General features: G+C 40.4%; 2 protein-coding genes across 7 annotated transcripts in view; one reads left to right on the top strand and one right to left on the bottom strand.

Annotated features, from left to right (window-relative positions):
* The window catches only part of LOC135498884 (uncharacterized), a 500,658-nt gene that overhangs the window by 421,935 nt on the left and 64,319 nt on the right, over positions 1 to 14,404 (bottom strand). The gene's annotated exons all lie outside the window — the stretch shown is intronic.
* Positions 1 to 14,404, top strand: part of LOC135499187 (ovarian-specific serine/threonine-protein kinase Lok-like) — a 90,183-nt gene that overhangs the window by 17,193 nt on the left and 58,586 nt on the right. Inside the window, exons 6-10 of the mRNA XM_064789852.1 lie at positions 2,663 to 2,826; positions 3,296 to 3,426; positions 4,515 to 4,672; positions 8,419 to 8,559; positions 8,809 to 8,935. Of these exons, the coding sequence (XP_064645922.1) occupies positions 2,663 to 2,826; positions 3,296 to 3,426; positions 4,515 to 4,672; positions 8,419 to 8,559; positions 8,809 to 8,935 (721 nt within the window). The remainder of the gene's footprint in view (positions 1 to 2,662; positions 2,827 to 3,295; positions 3,427 to 4,514; positions 4,673 to 8,418; positions 8,560 to 8,808; positions 8,936 to 14,404) is intronic.

The raw sequence follows: 14,404 nt of genomic DNA, 5'->3' as shown, positions 1-14,404 counted from the left end.
AGCATATTTCCACTAATTCTGCTGCTCTTAGGCCGATATAGGCCAGTTTCCTTCATGCGCTCTCACTCGCAGGAAGTAGGTCGAATGGCGACAAATTTTGTTTTGAAAGTAGAGTTTGACCAGAAGTATCTAGAAATGCAAAATTGAAGTCTCTAGGTCTTACGGTTACAAAATGTGCACCATGGGTTTAACGGACGGACCGACGGACGGACAGACGGACGCCACTGAGCAGCTTATTTGACAAGCTCGAGCTAAAAATACATTTTAAAAAGCGTACATGATGTTGTAGGTCTTGGGGGCAAGTCTTCACAAATATTTCGGAGCAAATTAGAGTGTGTCATATAAGGAATGTTAAATAATTTTCTTACACATTTCCGCCAGGCAACGCAGAATCTTTCTATTTTTCCAGGGGTAAAGTTCCAGATTACACATCCATATTGTGCCATTGCGAAAGACTTGAATAACTTATATTTTGTTGCTGAATAGCAATGACCAAATTGAGCAACCAAAATATTTACTCACAAATATAATACATTAACGGCATTATCAAGGTTTCTGACGTCATCATCTTCACCAATAATGTGACCAAGATGAGTGGCCCATAGTATTACATTTTAATCACTTGATCCGCCCATACAAATGGGGGGGGGATACACAAGTTGACTTTTTGTGGGATTAAAAATGACCTGACATTCAACTGAGAATGCCGAACATATCTGTAAGAGCTTACGCATCCCATGCCTAGTCGGGGACAATATGACTACATCATCGACGTATGCAAGTACTCCCATGAACAGATTTCCTATATAGCAACCGTAACCGGAATATTTTAGCCTTGATAATAATTCGTCAGTGTAAATACAAAAAAGTATTGGAGAAAGGACGCCCCCCTTCTTAATACCATTTCGCACTCCAAAATGTCTACTTCTGTGACCGTTCCATGTTACATTAACTCTTTGGTCTGTATACATGATAGCAAGGAACCTAGCTACGATCGGACAACAACCTTTTTTCAGTAATAACTTGAATAATTTAATATAATTCACTCTGTCAAATGCCTTACTAGCATCTAAAAACATGGAATAAACACCAGTCCCTTTGTTTCTATAGTATTAAATCGTCTCCTTAAAGACAAAAGTGCATTGAGTAGTGGACATTTACTTCTTAAACCCGAATTGTAAGTCACAAGATGAGAAAACGTTTTCGTTTTTTGACATAAAAATGTGATCTAACAACACCTTTCCTAAAATACTGCTGAGAGTAATCCCTCTATTATTGTCAGAGTCTTTCAGCGATTTTCTTTTATCTTTAGGAATAGGAAATTTGGTCGATTCTTTAAAACCCTAAGGTACATATGCATGGGTTAACATAGCTGTGGATAGTTTCGCTAGGCATTCTTTGAACTTGTCACTACTATGGATTAAATGGTCCGTATAGATCTTATGGTTACCTCTATGTTTACCCTTGTTAAGTAGTCCAATTGCCTTATGGATTTCACCTACAGTGACCACATGATCATCATGTCCACACGTGACATGATGGTGTTGATAAGCTATTTGCGATTCAATGTCATCGAGGAGGGCCATCATATCCTCTTCACGATATGATACACTCGAATATAATGTGTCGTATTTCTCAGCAAATATATTAGCAATATCACCCTTCTCTGTCTTACCGTCTACAATATTTGCATAACTCGATGTTTTACCTTTCAATTTATTTACCCTTGACCAAAAAGACCGACTATCTGATTCAAGAAGACATTCAGCTAAACATTTAACTGGTGAGCCAACGAGAAACAATATTAACATTTCAAACTTTAAAACGGCTCGTAACTGGTAAGCTAACGAGAACATTAAATTCAAAACTAATTATTTTTGGCTTTAACTTGAACTGAATACTTGACTAACGCTAGAGTGACACTTAAAATGCTACACGAGCATAGCACCACCCAACAAATCAAGGCGCGGTTGGTTAGGGTGAAAAATAAACTGTGCTAGCCCAGCCGGCAAGCTGTACAGAGTGAAAACTATGCTACTGACCCGTAACTGACTTCTCCGGCGGTCGCAATTTAACCACTCCAACTTCATCAAAGTCTAAGTGCAACAGGTTCGCCAGTGCAGTGCACGGACCGGCGTGCATTCACTGCAGCCAACCGCGTGGCTAACTTGGAAGGAGGTCGATTCTAAACTTCTCTGGCTCGTCAAAAGGTATCTCTACTTCTCAAACTGCTTACACGGTTTACTAAAATCTTCACTCCAACTAGTTTCTTCACCTCGATCACGTTACGTTCTTGTACTTGTCGTCCGTATTTGCGCCATAGAATACTCATAAACCCGGAGCTCTAAAATTGTATGACCGCCATCCTTGAGCCTCATTTTCGCCTCCGACCTTGAGCCTGAATTTCGCCATGACAACAACTTTTTCCGTACAACAGGGACTTATTCAACCGGCACCTCTTATATCATGTACATACTTAGTCTTACATGAACGTAAAAGGGAGCAAAGGCAACCAAATGAAATCCACTTGGCATCCACCCTAGCCAGGTGTGGGGTCCCTTCCCTCCTTGTCTGCACTGGATGCTTTCTCTTGCTTGAATGATTTTGATAAACCTTATATCCACGCCTATTTTTTAGTTTCGCCTCTCTACTACATGTATAGGATGAAGAGACAAAGAAGGACGAAGTCCTTTGTACCTACCTTTGTGCTTCCATTGATGACGACTTCTATCAACAGCTAGAATTTAATGAGGCGCTCACTGACGTGATTGGGCTGGAGACAAAAACTACCAGTACGATCACTGATCTTTGGAATATCTTAAAGAGGTAGGTTAAAAGCACGAGATAAATGTAAGAAAATAGCTATTCAAGTTTTCTTGGACATCGTATGCTTTGACAAAAGTTGAACCAGGAACATGCCGTCAAAGTCATCATTTCAATAGTCATCATGTTATAGTCATTTTTACACTGGAGAGGCGAGGTCAACATTTTCCCCATTTGATCTTGCATGTTGTCAAAAAGCGCATCAATTAATCCTGGCAATTATCGCGCAAAATATGAATTACAAATACCTTCAAATGTTTTAAAGTCCAAAGTTGGAGTGATGACTCATCCAGGTACCCTCTGCTCCAACATAGTTCCATAATTCGTGGCAGTGTACACTATGTGAACCTATTCTTGTTGTGTCCAAGAGCAAATAATAAGGTGACCTGCGCATGCATGGTTTTAATAGCGGTGACATCTGACAATACCTGCATCTGTTTTCACATTACAAGTACTTTTAATTCCTTTTCAGAAGTGGTAAAATAGAGATTGCCAATTACGATTGCCTAAGTGGGTGGCTGATATACTTTAGTGATATATTTGATGCGAGCCACATGATAGATGAAATAAACGAAACAGAAGATGCCATTTTGGACCCATACGGTATGTGAATCCCAAAAAGAGACAAACTCCTCCTACGGGCAGTACGTTTTTTTTCATTCACTTGTTTATAATTAAGGAGTGTCGATCTCATCAACACAAATAGCAATAGTGAAGAAGTTTAGTTTTATCGTTTTTTCGAACTTGTTTTTACAATTTTTTTGGAGGGTTACTGTAGCAGGGCTAAAACGTCGGCTGGTTTGACGTGTTAACTACAGTAGAACCTCCCGTAGTGGCCACCTCTCTATTAAGGACACCCTCTATATTAAGGACACTACTTTTGGTCCCAAATTTGGTGTTTCCATTCAATTTGACCTCTCTAATCAGGGAACCTCTCTATTAAGGACAGCACTTGTTAGTCCCGAGGGTGTCTTTAATAGAGAGGTTCTACTGTATAATGTATTGCAGGCAATACCCAGTGCTGTGCCCCGGTCGCGCTTTTTTTTCCAAACGACATATCCATTGCAATTGTTATCACTATATTTGTAGTTCCTCTAGCACTTCTACTATAAAGAGGGTGCCGCGCGTATAATCGTTTCGTAAATTGACTCAGAATAAGGATCTGTGTACTGCTATAGTATGGACAAATTTTCTATGGTTGGCAGCTGCCGCAGTGGCTACATGGGTAGAGCAGTTTGTTTAGCATCGCGAAGATCACTGGATCGAATCTCGCCTTACGCACTTTTTTTATGCAGTCTCTCTACATTCTTTGTTAACTTTTTGGTAGAAATCGTTATAAGTCCAAATGGAAATTATGCTTGGACCAAGGATGTGTCGTTTGGGAAAAAAAATGTCGCGACTCTGTCGTTGAAGAGTAGATTGCTTACATGACGTATTCAGTCCAGCACGCATCGATTTTGAAACCCTTTGACGGCATAACCATGGAGGTCCATTTCCGTGTCACATAGACTTCACTTGATACACATGAAATGAATTTTAAATGATCTGAATTTTGTTTTTTATTTGTGCTTTGATTGACCAATTGACTGATGAATTCCGTTCATGAATATTTGACGTATGGCGAAATTTTAAAATATGCTGTTGCTTTGATTTTTTTAAACTTGACATGACTTTTATGATATTTATTACAGACACAAAGGAGGAGCGAAGCTTTTCAGATTATCAAAAGAGAAATAATGTTTTCCTCGGTCGAGGTGGTTTCGGCACAGTTCACTTGTACCAACATGACATTACCGATGAACAGATCGCGGTCAAGGAAATAACTTTCCAACCAAATGAAACAACCAAGGTTAGTTCAACGTAAGATAATCACTTTGAGCCATAGTGCGATTAGGATTAAGTGTAAAGGGAGTGCAAGTGTATTCTGTCGTTAAAAAGAGAAACATACATTCGTATTTAGAATTGACCTCTACATTTCACTTTGTATTGACCTACACACATAACTCGTCTGCCATCATGGCCATTGTTTCTCCCAATAGAAAAGCTAGGTAGTTTGGAACTAAATACGATTCAGAAAAGGCTCGCGTTTTGGCTTAGACATTCTATTATGGGTAGCATTTCACTGATCAATGCGATGCATGGACCAACGACCATGACCACGAGTTCACCTTAATTACTTCCCTGTAACTTTGGCTAATTGTAACTGAAATAAAAGGACACTGACAATGTTAGTTCTAACAAGCCGAGTCGAGAGAACAGCGAGCCATGGGCAAGATCGAAACTGAGAAAAAAAAAAAAAGATTGAGAAATGTTGGCCATGTTCAGCCGAAACAGCCAAGGAAGTACTGGCTGCATCCAATTCAACATGTACAATGGAACAAACCGAGGAGATTCAAGATCTTAAAGATATTGTGATTAGTTCAAGGCTTATTTTAGACTGACATGACAAAAATACAATGTCGTTTTGCAGATTTCATTAATGCCGGTGTTACCTCTAAAATGGTCATTCCTAAAAAAAGAATATCAATATGGTGTAATTAGCCTTTCCCCAAAAATGAGAGAAAACAGTCGATAACTTCACGTTCACGTGTAAGTGCTATGTTCTTGTGATAAAATGTCAAGAAACAGACAATCTAAGCTTTTTTATTATCTGATCATGATCCAGAAAAATTAAGGTAGCAGGAAGGGGTGGGCGTTTGTGGTTTCTAAGTGTGAGGGGGTATAGGGTGTCTGTTGACTGTGCTTTAAGAGAGACTAGGCATGGTGCCAGTCAGGGTCATGCATCTCAGAAACATATATCAATCTGTCACTGTATACATGGGTCGAAAACGGCGCACCGAGGCAATTATGTGACTCCTCGTTCTTTTGCAACTTCAAGGTTCATCCTGGAGAATCGATTCCCCAGACTTGCCAGATGGCCGAGAATCAGGCAAGCTTTCCAGCTGGCTGAGCTGGCCTGTCCTGGGAGAGGAAAAGGTTACTCAGTAAAGTCTGAAATCTGTGTTCTTGGAGTTTTTCAACGAAATATTATTGTGTCCATCTGGTAATCACGCTCTCCAAGTATGATTTGCATCACATGCAGAGAAAAAAAAACACCTGTTGGTCCTGTGGATAGAGCGAACAGATTGAAAAATGTGCTTTGATTTTATGCGTGCATCACCGAGTATCTCGCTGAATTATTTACTTCAAAATAAATTGCATATTATGTCTTATTGTCCATGCTACCAGTTCGACGCAGGCAGGTGAATTGTTTTAGTAAATTTACCAAGGAGCGAACTTGTTGGCTGTTTTCTCTTTCATATTTGATATAGCCATTCTCGCAGGGCTTGAATACCCATCATTTGGGCTAAACTCCTCTCTGGAGGACTGCGAATTAACCAACCAGAACCAGAACTTAATATCAAGATAAGATTCTGGGCAATATGGTGAGCTGATTCTCCAGGGTGAAGACATATTACAGTCCAATCGTGATTTTTTTTTCTGCTAACAGGCTGGCCTTGTTTCATCTATTACTAGTATATTACAAACATTAAACATGCAAACATTTTCGAGGCGATTTTAGCATGATAGGAAAATTAATGGGTGTCCGAATTTTTACCTTGCTGAGACCGAGCGTTTATAATTATAGCATAATGCTATTATGACAGATTGATAGATAACCTGCTAAAACTGTAACTGTTACTTTGATTTGGTAAGGTAGGCTGATTATGGTTTTTAAACCCTAGATTGTTTACTGGGGCCATGTAGTTAGCTTCATACGAGTATGGTGGCACGTGACGAAGATTTCTCACTATTTTCGAGATTTGAAAAGAAGTGGTGATAGATCGGTATTAGTTATATTTTCACCCTGGAATAATTTTTAGTCAATAATGATAATATCTCCATATTGTATCCTATATAACAAATACACATAACTATCCGCGGAACCAACTCTCATGACACTTATTTATTTTTCCGATTAATTATGCAAGGAAGGGTAAAATAAAACCTCTTAGGGGTTAAGCAGACAACCAGAAGTATGGAAAAAGCTCTTGGGTGGAATCTTTGGGGTATCCTCGGGGACAACCTTAGTAGGTCATGTAAAGGGTGGACTGTGCAAGGAACCTGCCTTCTACAAGTTGTTTAACTGTTGGGTGACTTTCCATTAATTTCATTTGAAAATTGAGGGCTTTATACCTCGTGTTCTGACCAAAAAATATTTTTTTGGGGGGAGGGGCTGGAGGCATCCCGTATTGCCCTACTCATGGAGATCATGATAGGTTAAAATATCCTTTTTTATGATTAATTGCGGCTTTGCAGTGTCAGTCATGAAAATAAAAGCACGCTAAGAGGCATATACATGTCTCATAACGAATTGTTTAGCAGCTCGCATTACCGTTAAAATAACAGTTATATTATAGCCTGCTCCGTATTGTCCCGTACTGTCCTGTTTTGCCCCGTAGGAACTTATTGCTCCACTAAAACCTTTATTTCCCCACACCTGACAGATATATCTGGGTATGGGAGAAACACTGTCCCAATTTCTTATGCAAATGCATCAATAAAATAATCATCTGTTGTGTTAAGCACGTTTTGCACTCAGTTGAATTTTTTCCTGTTAAGTGTCCCGTAGTCGATCCATGTACCATACAATGGGGACAATCGTAGTCCACCAGAGGGAGTTGAATGTATTTTGACTGCGACAACAACTGACCTCAGTTTTCACTACATTGGCCCTGGTTTTCGGTTCGATCCCAATGTTTCATCAATAGATTTGAATTTTTTATATTTAGTTTATAAACCAGAAAAGCAGAAATTCATGTATATTAAATTAGATATTTACATAATTTTACAAAATCAACAAAGTTCCCGGGGCGAAATTAGCTTTTCCAGCCTGGTAAAACCACGCGCCTCCCTGCGAGATCTCGCGATATTTGGGTGGTCGACCATCGCTCCGGTCAAACGTAGCTACAATCCAACCTTGCATCAGGAATTGGCGGAGGCGCAATGTCTTGGGGCGAGGCTGGAGCTTTTACTCATGTAAACAATAATGGCAGAAACACAGGCGAGCCTTGCACCATCGTTCATATCAGAATTGAACAAAGCCTTTGCATCACGATGTCACATTGACCACGTTTGAACAACATTGCGCGATATGTCGTGAGTTGAACATTTTACTGGAGTGCTGACTACACACCACTGTCGTATTTATAGAGTTGATAATTTAAAATTGGAAAAGGATTTAGCGAACTGTATGTCTATTATGAAATTGTTTACATTTGCAATCTTATGGGTTTCAAAAAGAAGCCACTATATAAGCGCTCAATCGAACTTGACCAGTAGGAAGTTTCTATGTAGCGACTCAGCCGGGAATCAAACCCACAACCTCTTGATCATAAGACCGACGCTCTGCCACCTGCGCCTGTAAGAGTACTACCAGGGTATACGGTGCAGCAAATCTTAATTGCTAATCAAGTAGTCCCCGGATGGAATGGTTGACTTATGATGGCAACTGAGAGCTCACGAAATTTAATTTTGTCACATATGTGGTCATGGTCGCATGTTTCTGCGATAGAAATCGTTAGTTAATTATTATACACAAATTTCATTTTGCAGGAAGATGAAGCCTTTTTGGTTGAGGTGAAAATAATGCGGGAGCTCAGTCGATTCAACCATCCGAATATCATTCGATATTTCTTTGAGCATATTGATGTGGATTCCGGCACGTTTTACATTGGAATGGAATATATGACCGGGGTAAGATCCAATTATTGCAAACAATGGAATTAGTTGCGTGCCCAATATATAGTCGACAGTCTCTGGTCCGTTTTGAACAGTGCCACATTCCCGAACCAACATACGAGTCTGGGTAGCTCATTTATTTGAACGCAATAGTCAGCCTGGTGTGATGTGTTTTACTAAATAATGATCTTCTAAATGTCAAAACACGTTGCGGATGAATTCAGCAACTACCATATACTTAACGATTGATTGATTGTTTGATAGGGATCTTTGGCGGGGAAGATAAAAGGAAGCCCTCTTCCTAAAGATAACCTAAGAACCTACACGCATCAGATACTCTGTGGCGTTAAGTTCCTCCATGAGAAGCACATAGCCCATCGGGATATCAAACGTAAGTAGGCCAAAACATGATCAGGTTGATGATATTTGAATCAGATCGTTCAATCTCCTTGACGTACCTTTAAATTCCTTAATCCGTACACATGACCTATGGAGTTCCACAGTTTTAGAAGTACGAATCTTTAAACTCATTGCATACCCCATCAGTTTTACTTGTAAATGATTTGAACATGTCAAATTCATGGATTGCAGCTACAACCACTATACTCGCCAGAAAAAGACACCGAGTATTTGAAAAAAAATGATTTAATGAAAATTTGATGAAAACGATTCATTCTATATGTTTGTGTGACCATGTCCACTCGGAACTTTGAGTGGATTCTCTTAATAATCGACTCGGCTTGAACTTCAGTGCAAATCCGCCATTGGTGACGTCATTGGCGCCAAAACTATATCTTTTGAGCTCGATTCGAAAAACTTTTTCGAAAGACTATTCAAACTTTAATATCAGCTGCACACATTATTTATCAACTTACTGAGCTACATGATATATGCGGTATATATCTTATCTCAATATAAACAGAAAACAACGCACAAAACGAAATGTAACACCATTTGAAGGAAAACTTTTTGGGCCATTCGCTCTGCCAGCTGCGCGACCTCGTCACAATCACCGTGTGCGTTTTAAATATGGCGGTATTTTTTAGAGGGAATACGTCGCCAAAACCCGTCCCCAGTAGTCCCTCCACTGAATTAGATTGCTTGATGTACATATTTTGAGTGTTGCTATTATGTTCACAGTTGACTGTGCTTTAAGAGAGATTAGGCATGATACCAGTCTCTCTTAAAGCACAGTCAACAGACATGTGGTTTCAGTATTAGGTCTTTCATTGCAGCAATGCAAAAATGAAACCAATTTTGGTTAGGTCCGTCATTTGTTATGACCAAGTAGCTTTTAGAGTGACTCAACCACTCTCTTGATTACAGCAGCCGCCTCAGCGCCACCTCGCGGGGCCTAATGGTACTAGACTCAGTAGCTTTGCGCGATATGCACCATTCTGAGAAAACTCAATGAGGAAGTATGCTCATTAGCATAATCTATTCTTAGCTCCAGCTCGAGGTAATCGTGCGCAGTGTTTCTTCGGCCCAGATATATTGTGGTGGAAAACGTCTAATACAAAGAACGTCTGGCTTGCGTCAGACTAATAAGAGAAGGTCTGGCTGCGCGAGACTACTATGATAAAAAATGACCATTGCAGAGACTCTGTGACGTAGGCATATACTTTTTACAATTAAAAATGCTCTCAAAAGACGATAAGGAATGATTATTTACATGTATTAACATTTCCTGAACTATATACCTTCTAATTATCACTTTACATAAATAGGTCGCATACTTTCCTTTCCTCGTGACAATATACAGCAAAATAGTTACAACCCCATAACATAATCGCGCTATAAGTCCATAATGAGATCACGGTGACCCGTTATAAATGTTTCGCCAGCTTCGCTATTTTGTCGCTACGCGGCGCGTTGGGTCCTTGCATCAAGTTCCAGTGGTGCAAGGCGGTGAGAATTGTTATCAAATGGACAAAGTCATAGTTTTCAACAGGTTCACAATGCCGGTGTCCCAGTGGAAAATGTCCCCAGTTGAAATTGTCCCCGGATACTAACAGCTAGAGTGAAAGTCCGGGGGTCTCCAAGTACTAGGTATGAAAGTCCGTCGGACATTGACCTCTAGTTGTTATATATATATATATATACTAGCATTGTACCCGTGGCGCAGGCAGGTTCAAATGGGCTCTACCTTGAATAGATTGAATTGCAATGAAAATCTAATGCAATATCAAAGAAGCCATATCGAAGAGACAAATTAAACCAACCATATGTCCACAGACTCGGACCTAGCTGTGGCGTGTTGTATGCGTGCATATAAAAGTATATCAGTTGGTCCGATAGAGATGATGAGGCAATGCCTCGTTCCTTATTCAGCAATATGCACCTTTTTATACGAAGAAGAAGGAGTTCCCAGATAGGCCTTCACATGTCGGCCTCCAAATGGCTCGAACCAATTGCACTATCACTACTATAACTTTAAAATGCGTGCTCCTCCTACATGTAGCCAGGTCTCGGGCTAGGCACTTACTCGACAGGCAAGCTTAGACGTCCAGCACCGTGAGCAGCTCCTTGATAAGGCCATTTCAGGTTCAGCGCGCCTCTTCAGATCAAGTATTGAAAGCTGTGGTGAGCACATAAACAGACCATGGTAACCTTCATTTTAAAAATCCCTTCATAATCAAGGGCTAGCTCTGGCTAACACAGCACCCATAAGCAATCGACCACCAATTTGACCCCAGCTCCTTACTGCGGGAAAACCCAAGTCCAGCAACCGAAAGTACCAAAAATACATTTTTGTTTACATTTGAACTGCACACATACGTTTGTTTACAATTTCTTTCCCCGGGAAATCTCGAACATCAGGTGAACTGCAATCGTGGATTGAAAATAACATTAACCTTAGTTCAGCAGGTCAACAGGTACAGGCTGTTCCAATCATCCCCCTACAGCCGGCTTGTGGTATTCGACTCGATGACTCGACGACGCGATGGCTCGATGACGCGATCGTTGCTATGGATTTTGCTAAAATACGGAATCCCATGATCCTGGTCTCCGGGCTACCGCTGCAACAGCAGAGGTTTTAGCTCGGCCTTCCCATACCCAGCTACGGTATGTAGAAGGATGTGCCCCCTCCCCCCCCCCCCCCAGCCATGGTCACTGAAGATTGGTCCCCGCGATTGATTTTGATATTTAAAGGACTCGCGGAAGTTTCATAGCATGCAAAATGACCGAAGATTTAATTGACAAACAAGCTTCTAGTGGCCAATGTCAGATGTCATGTGGTAGTCTGTCAACAATCGGAATTTCGCATATGTGCAGTTTTTTAGACTCAGTCACTCAGTCCCTCTTCCGCCCCTTGACATCTGCCCCCCCCCCCCCCCCCAATACATCAGCCCCTATACATGCTTTCCGAAATTGGTGGCTTGCATTGGAACTAACTTTTTCCCCCTTGTCCGTCATTAAAGGCATTCAAGTGTGTTGGTCAACCATGACTATCTCCTTTGTCCCTCCACCACAGGCCTAGTTTCCCCTTATGACATCACTATTTCGGACACTCGGCGCCCCATTTCTGGAAAGGTGTATAGGACATTTAGGGCCAAATTCATAAAGGGCGTTTAGCTTAAAACAGCGTTTAACTACTGAATGGAGAGATTCAGGTCCTTCATATAAATTTTCACAGAATATGAATAGGCCCTGAAACTGATTAAGGAGAAGTTACACACGTCTAACCCTTAAACGCCCTTTATGAATTCGGCCCATAATATTGCCGTGCTGAACGGATATCCAGAGCCAACCTTGTCTCCAGGAACTCGCGTGTCATTTTAACATTGGAATTTCTGCTCGTAAAGAACCTGGGTAGGAGGTTGATCTGAACCAGCTATATTTAGGTGTATTTAGCTGTATTGACGGTAAGCTTGCATAGCAACATGGCGCATGGTTTTATCAAAAATGCGAACTTGTAGGAAACGAAAAATGGTCGGATTAGATACGGTGAAAACAGCTGGAAAGGGGTTGGTAATGATCGGTTCTTTTTTATTTTCCTCCACTTATGATTCTATGTATAAATTACAGTCCAGGCAGTGATATTCTTTAAAAAGATTCCAACTTGATCGCGTCATCGAGTCATCGCGTCGTCGAGTCATCGAGTCGAATACCACAAGCCCTACAGCCAGCTGTTCAACAGGTAATGTTAGCCACCCCACAGGGAGTGCAGGTAATTGATTAAGCCTCTGCATAACTAAACAGCTATGACTTGGCTTCTGTGAGTGGTAAGGAGAATTGACAGTGTCCGATTAAAAATCCCTCATTACTGCTCCGCTGAAGTAAATTTCCGAAAATAAACATAACATTGCATCAGGATAACATATCACCTGCAAACGTGCAAAATTTCTAGACGAAACACAACCCCCACTTTATCGAGCCGCCTTATAGTATTATGATATAGATATAATCATCTTTGTTCATGTAAATTAAATTACATTACAATGTGCAAAAGTGCAAGTGCAACAAAAGTACAACAAGTGATGACAAAGAAATGAAAGACCCTCCCAATCCCTACATATAAGGCATAGACATTTACACAGGGTTACCCGGCACAGAGTACCCCAAGAATTACATTCATATTATCGATATCTATCCCCGAAAGTTAGTCTCTATACATTAAAAAATCTCTGATAACAGCAGCAGTTTACTGCAGTCTATAAAACTCAGCCTTTGAAGGTACCTTGAAAGTTAGAGGAACGTGGTTCCTGGGTATATCTAACTCACTAGCCAAGTGTGAGAGTGTATTTGATACATTGGAGCCATTGCCATTCAAAGAAAGCGTACTCGCAAGATTAACATAGATATTGGAATTGTTTACAGTGTAACAATGTTTTTATTGAACAGGTATCTAATATTAGTGGCAAAAGGGCACAATGGGTCTGAGGGTGAAGTCTACATAATTTCCGCACCGCTTTTCTCCATGCTGTGTATAATACGCCTACCACTTTATTATTTAAATCCCACAGGACTGTACCATAGAGTGACGTGCAATATGAGTAATGAAATGGCCAGGGCCATTGTGCTCACCTCTTGTGAAGGGAAGATGGATGAAGCATTAGCATGGTTTTAAATGTAAGAAAGAAATGAAGTAATGTTTTACAATGAAATTACATGAGGGATAAAATAATGCGAAAGTTGAATTTAATTGAGGTGACTACAGGTATGACAAAGCAGAGTAGACAATTTTGTGATCTGACCAGTAATCGTCTATTATATCGACCAAGTCAATAGTGGCAGATGGAGTAGGATTGGTGAATACAAGGTCCAATTTGGACTGATAGCTGGTGGTGTTTTTGGACACGTTTTGTCTGAAGTTATATGCTTGAAACATAAAGGTTTCTAACTTTGCATGCTTAGGAATAGGATAATTATGTTGTTTGCTTTGTGTCTAGTACAAGAAACAACCATCATCTGAAATTCCTAGGGCTCTGTAGAGGTTAATTAATCCTGCATTTGCCTAGGCTTAGACTATGACATCCCACTTAGCAGCATTTCAAGGCACCCTTAGGGGAGAGTCCACTATTAACATTTGGGGCCCTGCTGACCAAACTGAGAATCAGAAAAAGACTGCAGTTTAGTCTAAGAGTATAGGGGTACATTCGTACCAAGTTAGGGATCTGTAGCTATTAAGCAGTGACAAAACGTGCCGTCATTGTAAAATGGCGGTGCCATAGGAAAACTTTGACCTCTGTGACCTTGAGAAGTAGGTCAAATCAAAAACCCACATTTATGAAATGTATCCTTGCTAGGAGTACCTACCATAAAAATGTTATGAAAATCAGACCACTATTAAACGAGCAATCAAACATTTTAACTATGGACATTAAATTTGGCCCCCGGGTGGCCAAACTAAGAATTT

The sequence above is a fragment of the Lineus longissimus genome, chromosome 14, assembly GCF_910592395.1.
Source record: "Lineus longissimus chromosome 14, tnLinLong1.2, whole genome shotgun sequence".
Classification (NCBI taxonomy): domain Eukaryota; kingdom Metazoa; phylum Nemertea; class Pilidiophora; order Heteronemertea; family Lineidae; genus Lineus; species Lineus longissimus.
The sequence above is the reverse complement of the archived record's forward strand: the minus strand, read 5'-3'. Positions and strand labels throughout refer to the sequence as shown.